This window comes from Apostichopus japonicus, chromosome 4, assembly GCF_037975245.1.
Source record: "Apostichopus japonicus isolate 1M-3 chromosome 4, ASM3797524v1, whole genome shotgun sequence".
Lineage (NCBI taxonomy): Eukaryota > Metazoa > Echinodermata > Holothuroidea > Aspidochirotida > Stichopodidae > Apostichopus > Apostichopus japonicus.
This window is the reverse complement of record NC_092564.1, coordinates 5,170,641-5,189,903: the sequence shown is the minus strand read 5'-3', so window position 1 is coordinate 5,189,903 and position 19,263 is coordinate 5,170,641. Positions and strand designations below refer to the sequence as shown.

The 19,263-nt window shown below is 38.0% G+C and overlaps 1 protein-coding gene across 1 annotated transcript in view; it reads right to left on the bottom strand.

Annotated features, from left to right (window-relative positions):
- LOC139966243 (uncharacterized) overlaps positions 1-19,263 on the bottom strand; it is a 29,290-nt gene that overhangs the window by 7,392 nt on the left and 2,635 nt on the right. Inside the window, exons 2-6 of the mRNA XM_071969082.1 lie at positions 11,472-11,564; positions 3,638-3,735; positions 2,187-2,319; positions 1,481-1,975; positions 692-819 (exon numbers count right to left, since the gene is read on the bottom strand). Coding sequence (XP_071825183.1) covers positions 692-819; positions 1,481-1,975; positions 2,187-2,319; positions 3,638-3,735; positions 11,472-11,564 — 947 coding nt within the window. The remainder of the gene's footprint in view (positions 1-691; positions 820-1,480; positions 1,976-2,186; positions 2,320-3,637; positions 3,736-11,471; positions 11,565-19,263) is intronic.

Below are 19,263 nucleotides of genomic sequence, written 5' to 3'. Positions count from 1 at the left end.
AAATGTAATCAATATTGCCCATCCCCCTCCCCTCCCCCAATTTTTGTTGTTGTAGAAAATCATGTCATGCATCACCCATATTCAACAAGCATCTTACTGCCACTATTTAACAGCAACCGTTCCTCTCTTAAACATTTAATTGGAACCCCATAGCTGCTTCCGAAAATAATTTTGAGACCTTTGTTTTGGATGACCAAGATTACCCGTTGTATTGTCTGGGCGAGTTATTGGTCGGAGTGGAAGAATAAGACCCAAATCTCCTAGTAAAAACCGATACACCGATTCAAACCGATACAAACCGATGCAACACTCTCTTGTCTCATATTTTAACAGTAAGTATACTAGGTGTATAGGGTTTAATTTTTTGTGTGCGAAGTTTATTTCCTATATTGCACGTGATTCTCACGTGCAATAAATGTAATTCTTTGTAGGTTTAATTCTTTTGTGCATTCATCCCTTTTATAAGATCTTGGCATGATGTATTCTGCTTTATCTATACCCTTATTCAATATTATAATTGTTTCTATGTAGCGAGCTGTAACTGCCCATTTTTGGTGCTAAAATAAAGTTGATTTGAATTTTGAACACACTTTTATGTTCAATGCTTTAATGTTCAGCATGCTTAAACTGGGGTCAATACATGTCACAAAGCTAATTAAGGGAATATCAAGCTAATGAATACAAGTCTTACCTTGTTTTGCGACTTTGGCCCGTTTCTTACAATTTCCGGAAAAGACGTCACATTCTTCTCCAGGATAACAAGTACAAGTTCGATTGCAGGTAAGTCCCCAACTTTTCGCTGGACATGGATTTGTACACCTGCAAAGCATATAGATGAGAAATAAGAACTCAAGACTTCAAACATAATCATCGTCAGAATTAAGTTAATGATACTGAAGTATCGATATAATTACAATAGATATTGTATTATGCTATTATGTGGATTTTAAAAACTTCATAGAACGACTGTTCATTTTTCAATTTCTGTCACATTGAGCCCTTTCTTATACCAGCATTCGGCTTGATAACTTTCGAGACGTTAGTTCGCAAATGACGTATTATGATTGGAGAACACAGGATCAGATTCTGTAATCCCTAATCCCAATTTGAGGAGGATTTGATTACGCGGCAAAGGATTATAAGTTATGTTTGAAGGCATGTTCACGTCATTTGCGGTTTTCGCTCTCATGCTCAATGACACAGTTTAACATAACTGAACTGTAAATTTGCATTCGCTGTGCTGAACCCTGTAGTTTTTGCCAATATATGGTAATCTGTCGCGTTTCCATGTGGGCATTCACCTTGTTAAATTAAAAATGTAATCAATGTTTTTGTTTTTACATTGTTTTTAATAACCACCTTAATGTTTATATTTAGTATAAAGTCGACTATACGTTCACAGAAAAATATGCAATATAATTGTCCGAAAATACGTGTTAATTATTCCACAACATGTGCTTTTTTGTCGTCATTCACTCACCGTTCTCCTGTAAATCCTGCCGGACACTCCACGCATGCACCGGTCACGTGATCACAGTCATCGCAGTCACATGTCAAGCCACAGTTAGGTCCATACTTTCCCGCTTCACATTTTTCCTCACAATCGTCGCCATGGTAACCATCGTTACATTTACAAGTGTCGCTTTCCGCGATATGAATACCGTTCTTAGAACAACACTCATCCGAGCAGTATGTGCCCTTAAAACCGGTTTCACATGGCTCTGTGCAATAATAACCCTGCCAACCTGCCTTACACCGGCAAACCGTTATCTCGGCGTCGCAAACTAACGTCGCTGACTGAGAGCATCTGTGGCAATCGACTGTGCACGATTGGGACGTACAGGCCTCTTCACAGTGTACCCCTTGGTGGGTCACCGGGCAAAGGCAGATTCCGGTGAAAGGGTCATTTGTTCCTCCGTTCATGCAAGAGAGAGTACTTTCACGACAATTTTTGCCGTAATACCCTGGTGGGCATCTGTGTGGATACAAAATTAAGAAAAATTACCTTAAAATATAAAACAAAGTTAATTCGGTAGATCTGATATTAATGAAGATTGGAAATGGTTAAGATATAAGTTCTCCTATAAAACCATGAAGGGAAGGTTCGGATGAAGTTCTCAAATACAAAGACAACGATACATTATTATTGTTATTACAATTATTATATAATTGTTATAATATCATACCGCTTGTCGCAGTCCCTTCCAGTCCAACCTTCATTGCAATCACAGCTTCCATCTTCACTGTTACAGGTCCCCAATGCATTTACGCACGAACAATTTAACAGGCAATCTTGACCATAGCGTCCAATGGGACAGGCTGTAAAACAAACAACTCATTTAGCAGGCGTTCATAAAAAAAAGCATGAATAAAAACATTAAAAAAACAAAACACATCGAATAGTTATGGAACATGGGGCAATGACAATCTTTCTTTCCCATTGAATTTTGTGTTGCATATGAGCAACCGACCTTAATCGTCCCTGTGTTAGACTAAATAGACCAGTCACTTTTATTGATGCGCCAGAGATGTTTCAAAGCTCATTTCTCAAAAAAAAAAAAAAATGAAAGTGGTATTGGAAATACAAAATAAACTAATTAGCAGTGTGTTTTAATGGTTTACAATATACCACATTAAATTATTTGCCTTAATTAAGTCATCCTTTTTAATTTGAAAATCACGAAAGCCGGATTAAATATAGGAAAATTACCTGCACTCAATATTTTTTATTTATTATTATTTGTTTTGGACTGTAACATTTTGACCCGAATATTCTGCGTAATGTCATCACTTGACAATTTTTACATTCATGTCTTTTGACTTTAAGGTTCAATTTATTTCACCAATGACAAATACCAACTATAAACCACAATCACGTGTTCGTATTCAGCTACTTAGTTATCCGCACGTTTTTGAAAGAATGTCAACTATTTGTCTTGTCAAGAAATGACATAAATTGTGTATTTATAGGAAGAATTTATTTACACTCGCAAAAAAATCAATTTATTTATCCTACTAGCGCCATGCATAAATATTTAGGTTTATATAAATATTTATGTGTATTTTAATGATTCTAATGATGTAAGTCATTCTCGAAGTGAAAGTCAAGCAGACACACAATACGAACTTATCTAACACCAATATGCATGGGACAATGAGAGTGACAATGGACTGTAAAAAAGACGGATCAACAGTTCTTTGGTTAAAAGAGTTTAAAAGTTGTAACGTCATTTCAACAGGAGATGTTTATCTATGGAGTTTTGTATCACAATCCAACCTTCATCTACGGGTATTGCTATATATTAATGCAAGATGCAACATGTAAATATAAATATAAATACAAATATAAATGCACGATTTCACAAGTACATCGTGTATATCTTGAAGAAAATTCAAAATTAAGAACATTGTCAGTTGCATGCGTAACCTGTGAAATGTAATATCACTTAGCTTAATATAGTACCCACTCCCTGGGGATCGGTTACGCCCCCTTCCCTTCCCCAACCCTGGTTCCGCCGCCCTGCACACACGGGTTGTATTCAGCCTAAATGGGCTGACAATGGTTCACCACCACGGTGTAAAGTTACATCATGTTTAAGTAACCACACTGTGGCAATTGAGGTTCCATAACACTTACGAGATTGACAATGTCCTTTGGCGTCTTGATATGATCCAGGACAGCAAACGGTCTCATCGTGAGGGATATAGACTTCACTTAGAGGGACAAGGCCTGACCTGAAAACGTGATCGAGAATCGGGTAAAAAATTGATTACTTTGTCTTTACGAAAAACATTATTATATGACAAATTTTGACAATTCAAGCGAGAGGACATTTCGAAATGTTACGTTTTATGACGATATTATAGACCAAATTTATAAAGTGCTAGCATTTTTTTTTGGCGAGACAATAACTCTCTCAGTTCACTACAATGGCTTTCATTATTTGTGTATTTTTGTTTATAAACTTAAGCAAGGGAGAATAATAATGAAAATAAACGTGAAAATGTGTTCGTCAATTAACGTGGCTTCATTACCACAACTGAGCTGGTGAACTCTGATCTATTCAACACTTCTATGGTGCGCCTAGTGTGCCATTAGTCTTGAAATCGATATATTTCAAGTTAAATTTACATGTATCGGTTTGTCGTGCTCTCATTGGACGACCATTGTCACACGTTATTTTATAGTGAAACCGACATATGTCAATTTAATTTGACACATGTTGATTTCTTGCAATCAAAGCACAATAAAACAACATGCGACATCGGTCGTCCAATGAAAGCACGGGAAACCGACTTGCGTCAGTTTTATTCGACATATGTCGATATCAGGACTTATGGCACACTAGGCACACCATAGCTGGCACAGCATTATGGCATACGGTAGATCTTGTTCGATACAAGTATATCAATAGCGCCATCTACTTTGCGAGAGATGTATTTCACGGGGACACAACCTCCAATCGTCATCTTTGGTTATAAGACAGACATCTTTGTGATGGACAACTCCTCCGAACAGTTAAGAAAAGCCTTGCTTAGTTTGGGAGATATTCGAGTTTAAAGTCGTGTCTGGTAGCCGTCATATTGTAAATCTGTTACTAAAATTTGAAACCTTACCTTCTGTTTTTGCTAAACACTGAAACTATTACCATCATTAGGTCTTGCTAACAGATTTAACATTTAGCTTCAGCATATGCAAATGCGATCAAATGTGATAAACGTCGTAATAAGAAAAGAAAATCATAATAAATTGAAGCACATGCATGTGGCTTGATGATGTCATAGTTTGTTTAAACTTGTTCAAGTCTTTAGTATTTTGTGTGATATATCATTAAATCTATGATATCTACTTAATGGAATGAGATATTTCTTAGCTGTTTGGAAAAGTTGTTAATGACAGTTACCTCTATCAAATAGATCAATAGTGATGGTTGTGTCTCCTTGGCTGTGGAGGTGGGGAGGTGGGGTATTGGGAATGGAGGGAGGGGGAGATTTTCATGACAGTTATCTCTATCACATACAACGTTGATGACGGTTGAGTTTTTGTCTCCTTTAAGCACAAAAACGCACACACGGGAAAGACAAGTACACAAACACGAGTTGCATGACTGCCTCACATTTTATAAACAGAAAGCAAGAGAAAAATAAATTCTCACACAAAAAAGTTAAAATATAGAAAGCGAGGTGTCTTCACTGGTAAGATATTCCTGGTTGTCCGTTCATATTTTTTTGTCTGTAATATGCTCTGACTAGTGGCGGCACCAGTCAAGGCAATCGGGGGGGGGGGCAACTAGCGGGCAAGGGCATATTTGTTTGGGGGAGGGGAGGAGGGGTATAAGGGGAGGGGTTTCCTCTCCCCTTTGGGAATTTTTCTACAAGTAAAGTGACTTAAATGTAAAATGGTGCTATCATTTGACAATGTTGTCACATTAATGCATTGCATTGGAAGCTGTTTCTAATACAATACACTAAACGATCTATATATTTCCGATTAGTAGCAAATCTGATTGGGGGGAGGGGGCAACGGGTGTGGGGGAAAATTGCAATCTCATGCCCCATCACACCCCCCCCCCGGAGCGCCGCCACTGGTTCTGACGCGATCGGTACTATCGCGAGGTGTACGTTTAATTAAAACGCAAGGCATTTACTCCTCACAAAATCCACTCCTTCGCCAGTGAGATGGGGCTTAAATTTCCATACCAGTCTTGGCAAGCCAACACGCATCCCATCGATATAAAACTTTTGGGTAACATAACGTACTTCACCAAGTTCACCCCTGGTGATGTGAGCTTACAAATCGCTTCTTTATTTTTCACTTTTCTTTTACTTTGCACAGGAACTCACATTTCGTTTGGTTTCGCCCTATAAGGCCCCCATGTTATTTTTCCTGGCGAGGAGGACAGGGGAGGGAGGGAGGGGGGCGGGGGGGGGGGGTTGGGAGGTCTGTGAAAATATGGATGGAAACGGGAAAATAAGGAATAAAGAAAAATGCATTCTCATTTTCAATTTATACTTAAGGAAGTAGGGAAACTTGTAACAAAGTGGGTCCGGTGCCATAATTGTTCCGGGTCCGACGTGGCTCTTGAATTATCTGTATATTCTCTATAGTGACGTCATACATGAGACCTACTAGTGCCTTCAGCAAGATTTCACTTCAGCCACTGAAACATATTACACGTCTTTCTACTTTTTCTGGTTGCCCTGTCGAATACTTCGGGTACGCACGCCCCTGTATCTGTATACATGAATATTTAGTTCATATATTAAACCAGATTAACCTTCGGATTTGAAGAGGTCAGTTGACATACGAACGTTATTTCATGAAAGTCTATTGAAAAGGATAGCACTTGCAAAACGTCTTGGCCGAGATAAACACCGAGGCAATATCGGATCCAATCTTTGGAAATTATTTCGCGCAGTAGAGCGTCCATCTTTGTTTCTCCCTAGCTGACGACTATAATGACTATACACACTACATGGATCCTGGGACTCCTAGATACCCTGCGGCGGTTTCGATACTAGTGTCAACAAGCCCATCCAGACATAATCATATACGATCAAGTTCTGGCTATATTAAAATATTTCGATGTTTTCCATTTTTTATGTATATTATTTGAAATGTTATTAAATGAAGGAATGAAGTAACTAATGATGTGCAACAGACAGAATAATAGGAACGCCACATTATTCTAGAGCAAGTTACTAAATAAATGAACTATAGCTTTATTTACAAACATTCTTTTTACACAGTACGTGATCACGTGTGTCGAATTATTTTCAGATAAATTTACGGTTTTAAATGCGTCTTAACAGACCGTGTCGTCGGTTGAGTGTGCAATAAAGATGGTGATAAGATGATAACATATCGCTAATATCAGCGCATCATTAAGCATATATCCATTATTATATAACGGTCTATAACTGTGAACTGTTTAGTTGGTTTATCAACGTGACAATGATGGTGCATAGAATCTCCAATTGAGTATGGTATATCCGGGAGATGTTTTATACAAGTGTAGGCCTATACCTTAACGGGGATATTCACATTGGGGATGGGGGTTTCTACACTGTTATACACTTGATAATACAGTAATACCAACATGTGCGGTTAACCGAGTGTTTTGCCACTGATCATTGTGTGGCTGAAAACCATACAGATAAGATCTACTGGAATTTCCATACATGAAATGTTTGGAAACCTCTTTTCCTGTTCGTGGTTACCATAGAAAAAGTTTCTCATGAGACGTTTCCAGACAAGCCAAGACAATACAAGAATTGCGCCACCAGTTAGTGTCGCGGTGTTGCCCTGAAACAGTCATTACCCACCCATAGGCCTACGAATTGAAAACGGAAATTGCTCTCTCTCTGTATTGTAAGGGAATCACTGCAACCGGTTAGTACGGTTTGTTATGTCTGCAAGGGAGCATTCCGTTTTGAGTTTGTTCTGCCTGTAACTTCCTGAAAATGAAAAAGGTGTAAAACCGACCAATACAATATCCGGAGACGAGTACGTTGGCCTCACTAAACCAACTTAAATGCTGCAATTTGTCAAACAATACAGGTAGTATAATAGCAATCATACTAGCCCAATATGCGACCGTTGATTGTGGTACCTGGAATTATAACGTGTGTACAAAGTTAAGTCAATTAACACGCCAATGAACTAGACAGACGAAATTGACCCAAGCTTACATGTACAAATAAATCGTTCAATCATTGTATCCATAGACTGTGTGGGGCAAAAATGGTTAATAACTCACACGTACATTATAGAAACAGTAAAACTGTTATAATTCCATACATTTTATTGGGGGGGGGGGGGCTAGAACTGGATTCGAACCATCTGAGCTATTAAGTACTCATAGTTGGAGATTATCCCATATCATTGCCAGGGATGCTACTGCTAGGCAGAAAACCGCGGAACCTTGCGTACCCTTTAATCAGGGATCACGCACAGTTTACAAGGATCATATACAAGTTTTTCTTATTGTAAGATACCAGCAAGAACCGTGACGGATTTCAAGAGACAGTCTGCTTCTCAGGTATATACAATAATAATAGAATGACCAACTGAAAAGTGACTGGTATACATATAGATCAGCTATAGTATCCACATTATGTGACAATGTTATATGAGTTGGTCACAAAGAATCCATGTTACATCTCGACCCCCCTTCCCCCCATAAAAACTACAACAACAACAAGAAAACAGCTGTAAAGTACTGGGTTTTTACTATCTAAGAAACTATGGCAGAGATTAGGTTCAGTCAATTCTTAACGGTTCTTGAAGGCTACACATTTTAGATGGTTATTGTTACAATACCACAATTAGAGTAGTGTACATCCGCTCGAAAGGTTAACCATTGTCGAAAAAAGAGCTAAAGTGACCTAACTTAATGCTTGTTTTAGCATATTATCAGTTACCATGACTGCTTTACAGATGGTGTTAAAAAAGGGAGAATTGAAGGTGATATAAATCATATCGCTGGGAAATTCTTTCGTAAATGTTGATATTACTTCGAGCGAGCAGATGGAAGGGTTGGGGGTTCAGTATGCTAAACTTGCTCCTCTTCTAGTTCAAAATCTAGACGGTCATGACATAGAAATTTGCAAGTGTCATGACAGGCCAAGACATCAGCTATCATGTGGTGGATAGGATTATATGCCAGTGGAAAACTTCTATACATGCTTTGGCGGGCTTTGAACAAAATGACGAGTTTAGTGTGTAAGTCAATTGAATGATTGATTGTGGTACGACACCTATAGGTAGTTAACATCACGACGTATATGTGGGCGGGTTGCATAGTTCTGCCCGCTTGTGTGATTTTCCTTAATGATGTGTGTAACTATATGTCCTAAAAAATCAACCAAAAACATATTTATCCATAAACACCACGTCATTTCAGAGATTCCATTCTTGTGGTACTAACCTCACATGACATCAAGTTTAAAAGGTTAAGACTTTCAAAGAAATGTGAAAACAGAATTACCCTAATTTCATACTTTCTAAAGTAATTTTTTTCACTATTGTGTTGTTATGATTCACGTCCTTGTGTGAGAGTCATGTGCACACGTACGCTGCAGGATTAGTTATCGCAAAATATTCACCAGACAGAGACACCAGAAAACGAAAACGTTGAGTGGTTCCGATGCCCAAACATATTCATAGTGTGGGACGCCATAAATGTTAATATTCAGGAATTTATGCACATCAAACGAGGGATTATCTAATGAGTTATGCAGCCACATATGCAGGAAGGTACTGTGAATCAGTTATCATGTTGATAAAGTCTATTTAATGACATAGTATAAGAAACAGATGCATGCATGAATATTACAGCGGTCAAATTTGTTGATCTCATAAGCATGAACTGTATCTATATACTTACATTGTATTAGCCAAGTTCATGCATATAAAGCTTGTGGTTGTTGAGATATCATGTTTACAATCTGTTTTTCCCATAAAGCTCCAACCACCATGAATACGATGAGGTAGCAATTGGTGTTTAAGGGACACATATATATATATATATATATATATATATATATATATATATTCATTTGCCTTTTTCGTTTACCTCCATTTCATTAACAAAGTCTGTTCAAGGTATATCTTTTCGAGATCCGGTTAGTTAGGAGTCACAAATGATTTCGAGTTGGTTAGAATCATGTTTGATCTCTAGAGTATACGGCAAATATGTAACCAAAGCAGAACTAGTATTGTTCGATACAGATGACAAACGCACAGTGGAAATACGACCTTCCTTACCGGTTTCGAACCTCCGGGCATACAATCAGCGTCCATAGCCTAGTGGTTAGGGTGTCCGCATATAAAGCTGGAGGCCCGGGCTCGAACCGGGGTGGAGGCTGGAAGTTTTTTTCACTGTTCTGGATTTTCCAACTCACTACAAGTTCAATACTAAGTAGTTTCATTACCCTACCGAGCATAGACAAAATCGGACATACGGTTGCAGCGGAACTTGACATTTTAAGAATATTATGGTAGCCCTACCAACTAATTAATATTCATGAGATGGTAACCAGTAACCATAGGACACTTCTCCTCATCGTAGGTCATCTACCTACCAAGTATGACGTTGATTCATTTTGTGTTTTTGATGATATCGTGTTTACAAGCTTTTTTGACGATTTTCAAGTAAGCCCCTCACCCCACCTCTCCCCCATGAATATAACTAAAAAGTAAAACTTGTTGTTGCATAGAACATGTACTTACTATGTAGTTACATAACCATACCAAGTATGAACTAAATCGGAAATACGGTTGAAGAGATATTGACATTTTAAGAATTTTATGTTAAAGCCTGCTCACTCATTAATATTCATTAGATGGGAGGCAAACACAAAAGGGCACGTCGACACATCATGGGGCATCTAAATCTACCAAGTATGATATTGATTCAACTTGTGGTTATTGAGATGTCGTGTTTACAAGCTGTTTCTGAAGATTTCCCTTTCAGCTCTTGCCACTCATGAATATTCATGAGGTAAAAAATTGTTGTTGCAAGAACATGTACCTGCTGTGTAGGTACGTCACCATACCTAGTATGAACTAACTCGGTTGAATTAATATCGACATTTTAAAATTTTTAGGTTAACCCGCCCTCCCACTCATTAATATGTATGATAGCTCCATCAAAAACAATAGGAGTCATCTGCTTACCCTGACCAAGATATATACCAATTATGACATCAATCACATATTTACTTCTAGAGATACCATGTTTACAAGCTAGGACGTCACACACACACACACACCCACGCACTTACATACACACACGCCAACTTGACTGCATATGTTCCATTCGATGCAAAACTTTACCTTTGGCTAATTGGCAAGATATTATATCATCGTGCCGTGACCACTTTGATGAGGATGCGACTGCGTTTGTAATTCCCCGCATATCACCCACATAACCCCACCCCCCCTCTCCGCAGCTACCTTCCCCACGATGTTTATCATTCGGTGGTAGGTACCACCCGTATGGCCCGATAGTAAATGAAATGCATTAAATTTCACAAAGAAATATTTATATACATTGCATTGCAGAACGGTAGGTCATACTTTTAATTTTAGACGAAGCTTTTACATCAAGTTGTGATTGCGCTTTCACCGTTCAACTTTAAATACTTTAAAGAATTTATAAATTTATACATTTATAAGAATACATTTCAATGAAAAGCTTAGGCAAAGGATCAATTTACAAATAAAAAGGTGAAACGTTTTCACACAGATAAATAATTTGAGTCGATAGTTGTATATACACGTAGGTCAAATATTGACTCTGTAAAGCTCCATTGAAAGGGATTTCACCCAATACAATCCTTTCACCCAAAGGGGGGGGGGGCGGGGGATTATTGACGTGTTCTGAAGAAGCCCTTGAGAAAAATTTAACAAATCTGTAGAAAAGGAAGTTATTTACAGCTCCTATATCCCATCCAACAAAACATACCTTATTCTTTCACATGAAAAGACAGAAAAGTAATCTTCGCACGGCCATGTCTTCAGTGGATTACTTCCAAGTACCTCAGAGACCCTCCTCAATCTGTCGCAAGATAAGAAAGACGGTCATTGATAAAGGATTGCTTCCCTTTTGTGACGTCATGGTCAGTAAATCAATGATTACAAAAGCTTAAATAAAGCTAAAGAGATTACTACACAGTCTTTCCATATGGCTTTCGGCAATGTTCACACCAATAGGACTCAAACAAAACTGTCTTTTTTTTTGCAGATGGCGATTAAAAACGGACACTTAATAATACGAAAACTTTCAAAAAGTTTAGTACCAGGGCCCTTGTCAGTAATCTATTATCACAATGGTGAACCCCAATGGGGTTATGTGGGGATTGCGAGTCACCAATGATCTGAAAGGGAGAGGAACAGCGAGAACACATACGTTCACTGTTCGTAAAAGGAGATACCCCGGAGGAAGAATTAAAAGGAAAAGAAGTGTACCCTATACTGTTTGGGTTTATTTGATATATCTTTCATACTTATTTCGAATAGACACGAAATCTCGTATATAGGCTACTTTCACTTTCCTATCTTGTTTTATAACAATCTCTGTTCTTATAGCCGATGTGTAATTCAACACGCAGGTTTGTCATAATTTGATAAGCGGATTGCAATAATGTACTAACGTTAACAAAATATAACCAAGATGTTACTTTTCGTCAAAAAGATTGGTCCTTTGCAACACTCTCTATGATATTCTACTGTGCCATGCTCCGCCCGTCCTTTTTTCCCCCTCCCCCTCCCCCGCTCTCCCCCCCATGCATATCATCATCAATTACAGCAAATTTAGTGAATAAGGTCTATCAATCATTGAAAACTAAATTTCCACACGTGTCCTGGATCCTACATAAAACTTTACGCAACATAAATATACAGATTACAATATAGTTGTGAAATCTTTGTATAGAAGTTGTGAAAGTCTTGTAGCGCTATGCTAATTGTTTTGTACACAAGTGTGAAGGCAGTGAAGCAAACGTTTACACTACAACATGTACGCGGAGGTGGGATAGGTGACAAACACTACAATATTTCCATAACAGACCCTATATGCATTTCTCACTGGTAGTAGATATGTGATGATAACAAAAAAAATGGCGCCGTGTTAACTCACAGATTTAAACATAACAAAGCAGAATCATTGATTTCTGATTGATTTGTCAGGTTTTAGAATATTGAAAGGCGGATTGAATACTGCAGTATTACATTTTTTTTCATAAACATGTCTTAAGTATTATATGATCCTTGTAACACATCTGGATCGAACGTTTAATTAGTATCTTTTTCGTTCGCACCCGTTTCTCATGTTACGAACAGATGTGCACATTTTTGACTGTATAAAGCATAACTATGTAGCCGATGCTTACTGAAGTTTGACAAAGCAATACTGGTGTGATACCCCATGGAATTAGCTAAGTAGACCTATAGTCTGCAGGGTAAAATATAAATCCTTATTTATATGGTTCGCTTTGTTCAGGAGGCTAGGCTTACACAGGTATTAGTACTAGCTTCCCTGGAATATGTGCATTGAATATGATTACGTGACCTCCCTTCTCTTTCCCCCTTTTTTCAATTACTTTTGTTAGGTCTTCTTCTTAATGAGTCATAGGTTTTTTACAACAGTACATCATCTTCATTGCTTCTGTTCTTGTTTTTTAATAACCCAAAGTAGTTTTATTCCCAGATTTACGACTTTAAGAATCACCATTAATGGTAACATCGGTGCATGTGGTAATATAGAAAGAAGGCTTACACCGAGACGATTCCCACGAGAAGATCAAGATTATTACACAGCAGCTGTAGTTTGACTTCTCAAACTGAAATGGAAGAATTACATTGTCTGGGTAATACTGCAGTCCCCTGCACTGGCATGCTCAGAAGTTTGACTCATGATGTGTCTAATGTTGTTTCTTTGTTGTTGTGTGTGAACAGAGTTGTGATAGGGCACTACTTACAAATGCAGTAGCCTACCAAATAATTTGCAGTAATTTTGGAGAAGATTCAAATTTGAAAATTAGGCTACTTGTGTTATTTTATAAAGGAAATACCTTCAGTGTAGCAAGTTGTGTGCATGGTGATAATATAGAGATGGTAAAGTTTGACAGTAGAAGTATAATCCCATGCATATTTGAATCACTTGAGAGTTTTTATCTTGCATATGTATGTGTATCTATGTATGTATATGTGTATGTTTGTATGTATGTAAGTCTTTTACGATTCAAAGTTGAAAACTGGCGGTTTCAAAGTCGACGAGGTCTAAAGGGACTGGAATAATTTGATAACTGGTTATTCAAAAGACTACGACTTCCAAAGAGATTACAGATTCTTGACCATCAAGTTGAAAAACTGGGGATAACACAATGTCTCACTCCCAGCTGGTCTCATACTTTCATGCTTCAAAATCCTCTGAACAAGCGAACTCCCTGAATAAGCAGTCTGTGACATTGAAAGGACACCCAGAACTAGAACCTCAAAAAAACTTCATTTTTCTTCAAGGCGACTTGTGCGATAGCTTCACACAAATGGCTATTGTTTGTGCACTAGTTTTTCCCTATTCATCCCGTCCTCCTACTTGCACCCTCCTTCCGTAGTTTTGCCCTTTTCTAGTATACTTTCATACTAACTACGGACCAATGGTAAGTATTTGCATTACGAATAATACTGTGCGTATGAACGTTATGAGTCTTTCATAATATTACTATATAGAAACCTACACAGTAATATAATCTTTACTACACACAGCTATATACCTACAGTTCCCAAACCCACGATGCCCATATTAATCTATTGTTCTCTGGTTACCGTGACAATACGCGAACGAATTCCGTTTGTTGACGAAACAGCTTACAGTTGAATTGTTGCTTGCAATAAGCAGGTTAGTGGCAGGTTCAGTTCACACTCCATATAGTTATGAACAGGACAATATGCACACTTTATATATATATATATATATATATATATATATATATATATATATATATATATATATATATATATATATATATATATATATATATATATATTATATATATATATATATATATATATATATATATATATATATATATATATATATATATATTTGATATGGGTGAGAACGCGTGATGAACATTTCCCCCTCGTTGATCTTACTCTTGCCAGACTGAATGCAAACAATCCCCGACTTAACCATCTCCCCGACTGACGATGTGAGGTGGGGAATAAGGACACCAACCCCCACCCCCTGCCCCCAATTCCCCGCTTGCTCACGCCACTGAATGAATAGTCTCATTCAACTATAAACTACAGTATATACCTGGGCAAGAAACTGACCAATTTCATCCGGTAGCCTAAATGTGTTAGGCTTCCGTCCAACTTAATATTACTACGGAAAAGTCAAGGTGAAATTTGACAAGACTAGTTAACCTAATTCTTAAAACAATGGAACAAACGCAAAGAGAGAGACATGCCAAAACGATAATACAGAATAAATGATGCAGAATGGCAGCTAAACTGAAACTGACAATAGAAACTCTATGAATATAGTAACTATATGTAATATAGTTACTATATAGTAGCTATGTTTTTTAGTAAAGTTGTATTATAGTAACTATGAATATAGTATGTAATATAGTAAATATGTCATAAAGTAACTATGAATACAGTAACTATGATATATAGTTAATATGTGATATAGTAACTATGTTAAGTAGTAACTATGTAATAAAGTAACTATGTAATGTAGTAACAATGTAATAAAGTAACTTTGAATATAGCAACTATGTCAATAACAGTCGTATAAAGAACCCAAAGATAATTGTCACAGGCCCACAACTATATATGTTATCCTACATGGAATACTATAAGTAAATAGTACAGGTATTACTATACCCTAGAATACTCATACCATGTTGTATCTGTGGTAGTTAAGTATTGTGTAAGGTATCAGGCCATTATTGCCTGCAGTCACCTTAAAGTACAGGTATAGCCCATGTTAGTCGAACTTTGTACATATTAGAACCAAAGTTTAGACCGCAACGGGAAGCGAAATGTTTTAGATAAATATAGCGTACCAATTAAAGTGCTATAAATTGTCGAAATAAACTGTGTAAAAGTGCTGCATCTCAGCAATGAGCAGACACGTTTACTAAAACAATACAATATCAAGTTAACCATGTCAATAATATTCTATAACGTCAGTGTCGGCATGCCAATGCGTTATAGTTATGTGCGTATAAACTATGGAATAACTCAGTGGTATGCCGAGCATTTCGGTAATCGTCGACATTGCGCGAGAATTCGAACATTATAATTGGGAATTGCGTTTATGCACCATTCGCTTCATTATTGTCACGTAAAGCATATATATATATAAAATGTATATCAGGAGAAGGTGAACTTTGAGATTGGCCGGATGGGAATCGGGACCGTCACATATTCTGGACACAAGGGAAAACATTCTCAGAAACAACATGGCACATGCAGCTGAAAAGATATAATCTACCAATGAGCATCTTCACATTCGAGGTCAAAGCGATTATTGTCTTTTATTGTAGGAAAATCGGGTGTTTGAAATCATCATCTAAATTATAAAATGGTTTTACTTTTGAAGTCAAAGTTTGAACAGTTTAAGAAACCGTGCCGAAAGGAAAATATACTACAATGGCAGGGGCGGATGCAGGATTTTTGACGGGGGGGGGGTCTGACTGGTCCAGCCGGGCCTGATCGAAAGACTATCTAAGCGGAGCGCCACCATCGGTTGGCGTGGAGCGTACCAGAAAATTTTTGGCTTTACAAACCCCCCCAGATGGCCGGAAACGGCACTTCCCGAGTATTCTAAGCTGCATGTACCTAGCCTGAAAATATGGATCTCATGTCTGACATTTCTCAATTGAGAAAAAAACAATCTATGAAATATGGTAATACATATCAGATGAGTTGAGATGATACAAAAATCATAATGCCTTTAGCCACCAATTCCCCTCCCGTTCCGTCACCACTGTTTGATGCAGGGCCGGATCCAGGATTCTGGAAGGGTGAGGGGTTTGGCCTCCAGTGATCCTAGGGTCTAAGGGGAGTGGGTTTCCCTCTATCCATTGTGAAATTCTTGGATATTTAAGTACAACAGGGAACCCCCTTCAATTTAGCCATTCAAAGCACCTACAAAAACTCACTCGAAATGTATCTGCATCAGTACGAGTTAGCTAGTTTTATTGATGATCTATTCATGGTAGATTGGAGAGAACAAACGCCGTGGATGTTTCTCAATGAACTTTCGGACCACTTCGTCAGTGTCGATATGAGTGTTATAATACGTGTTCATGAGAACAAGAGCTGTGAGACGTTCCTTGCCCATTGTTGATCGGAGAACAGTTTTATGCCTTCTCACCGCAGAAAACGATCTCTCATGAAGAATTCGTCGGCGCATCCTATGCAGCCTACCGCTCTGCCACCTCACCGCCCAAAACAATTCGAACACCACCTCAATTTTGAAACTTTTCGGTCTGAAAAATGAGATTTTTAGGCATTTTTTGCACGTGTAGCACGCGTGCACACTATAGTTCATTTGACGGAAAAGACACACCTGGCTGACTTGTAAAGATAACCGCCCTTCTGACGTCCTACATGTTTAAAATTGGCGTTTAATTTAATTATTTTTTTTCTCTCTCTCTTTTTTTCTCTCTTTTTTTTTTCTCTTTTTTTTTTGGCCAAGAGCAGGGGGGGTCCGGACCCCCTGGACCCCCTGGATCCGCGCCTGAATGGCGTAGCTTCTCTGACACTAAGTTTACTATAGGTTCTGCTGTATTTATAGGTGTGTTAGATATTTGTCAAATGTTTGGCACATGAACACCCTCACGTCCCTTAGCAACTCCAAGTCCCATTGATGCTGAGGACAGAATACTGTTTCGCTTTAAACTGATCGTGTCCAGATGTGAAGTCAATGGGACTGATTTAAATGACAGTCAAACTGAATCATTTATACCATGGCAGTCAAACACGCCACGATTCTTCAGGGAAATTATAAAGCTTTGTGTTATAAAGGTACGTTGTAGAACGGTGCAGTGGTACACGGCGTATAAATAAATATACCAATAATGTTTATGAACAGAAAACTCAGACAAAAATGAGCAACAATACAGACCAATGAAACTGACATTACCGTAACTCTGATTTTATAGAATGTTTATTTGTTAATCTGGTGGTATTGACAGGCACGGTCGCGTCACCTAATAATTCTCAGTAGCAGGGCTGCCAGTTTCTCAGTGACGTAACCGGGCAAAATGGCCGCCAAATCGGGCAAACAAAAATCCAAATACAATTTGCTGTTATTTTATGACAATCGATCCTGTGCAGTAGTGTATATGGGTAGGAATTGTGTGGGTCTGAAATTCGTTACAATGGGGGTTTCTATCGTCGCTGTACATTCGGGAGTACGCGGTAAAAAATACATGTTTTTACCCACGCGTAGGCATATAATGTAACCTTGAGTGTCGGACTGAACAACATGAAATGGTTGAAAACTCAATGTTCTGTGAGGGAACTTTTTAAACAATTTTCAGCTGTTATTTTGCTAAAATTTAATAGGCCATTACAAAACACGTCATGAACGCCAATACGCTGTTTGGGTGGACCTTTAATTTTCCTCTGGCCAATGAAATTTGAAAAAGAAAACCGTCATATGTTGTCATTTGTTGGCGCAGTATAATAAGTAGGAGGTCTACAGTCATGTATATCTCAATGACTTCAATGATGTAGGCTGTTAAACGGTGCATCCTTTGTTCTGGAGTATTACATTGTTATACATAGTCATATATGTATATATATATTCACAATGGCATGCAATGGTGAAGAGTACCTATATTCAGTTACTAATCATGCATGTAACAGGAATTCATACAACCAGTGAAGCCGTTGTTACTGGAGGAGACACGGTGGGGGGGGGGGGGGTTGGGGTGGGGGCTCATATCACGAAGAGACATTATTGAGGTCATCCTACATGTCAACATGCGACAAGGGCAAATAATGGTCCCACACGATAAATCTTTCACAATGCCTTTTAATAGAACCATTTAACTTTCTTCACTCCAATCTTCAATCATATTCAACACTCCTCAATGTCTTAATTTGCCGAATCAGTAGCTCAATGAAACTTTACCTTATAACGATTTTAGTTTTGTCGCAGTACAATATGGATGCTTATAATTATGAGTTACTGAACTGTACACACTCATCTCTGTCTCCAGGATATCTATACTCAGTGATAAGGCTGTGTTTTAGATCACAGGTATATGATTATGTGGAAGATGAGGGGGTGGGGGAGGGGGGAGATGTGGAAGTCACGTGAACTACCGTATTCACAAAGCCAGAATCGCTTGGTAACTGTGCGCATTAACAACCATACAAACAAAAACCATACAAACAAATCATACATATGGATCTTATTCAAAGAGTAGAGGTACAATGCCAGAATCGCTTCGAATATGTGCGCATTAACACACATACAAACCAAAACCATACATATAAGTCATATATATGGATCTAATTAAAAGTGTAGAGATACAAGTCAGAATCACTTTTAAACTGTGCACATTAGCAACTATACAAACAAGTCATATATGTGCCAGAAACTCCAACTACTTCAAAGGCCAATACATGTGTCAAACTTGTGGCTAGATAAAATATGGATGCACCCAGGTAATGTCAGGCTTAAATGAACACGTTCATTCCACACAGAGTGTCAAAGGACCAATGTC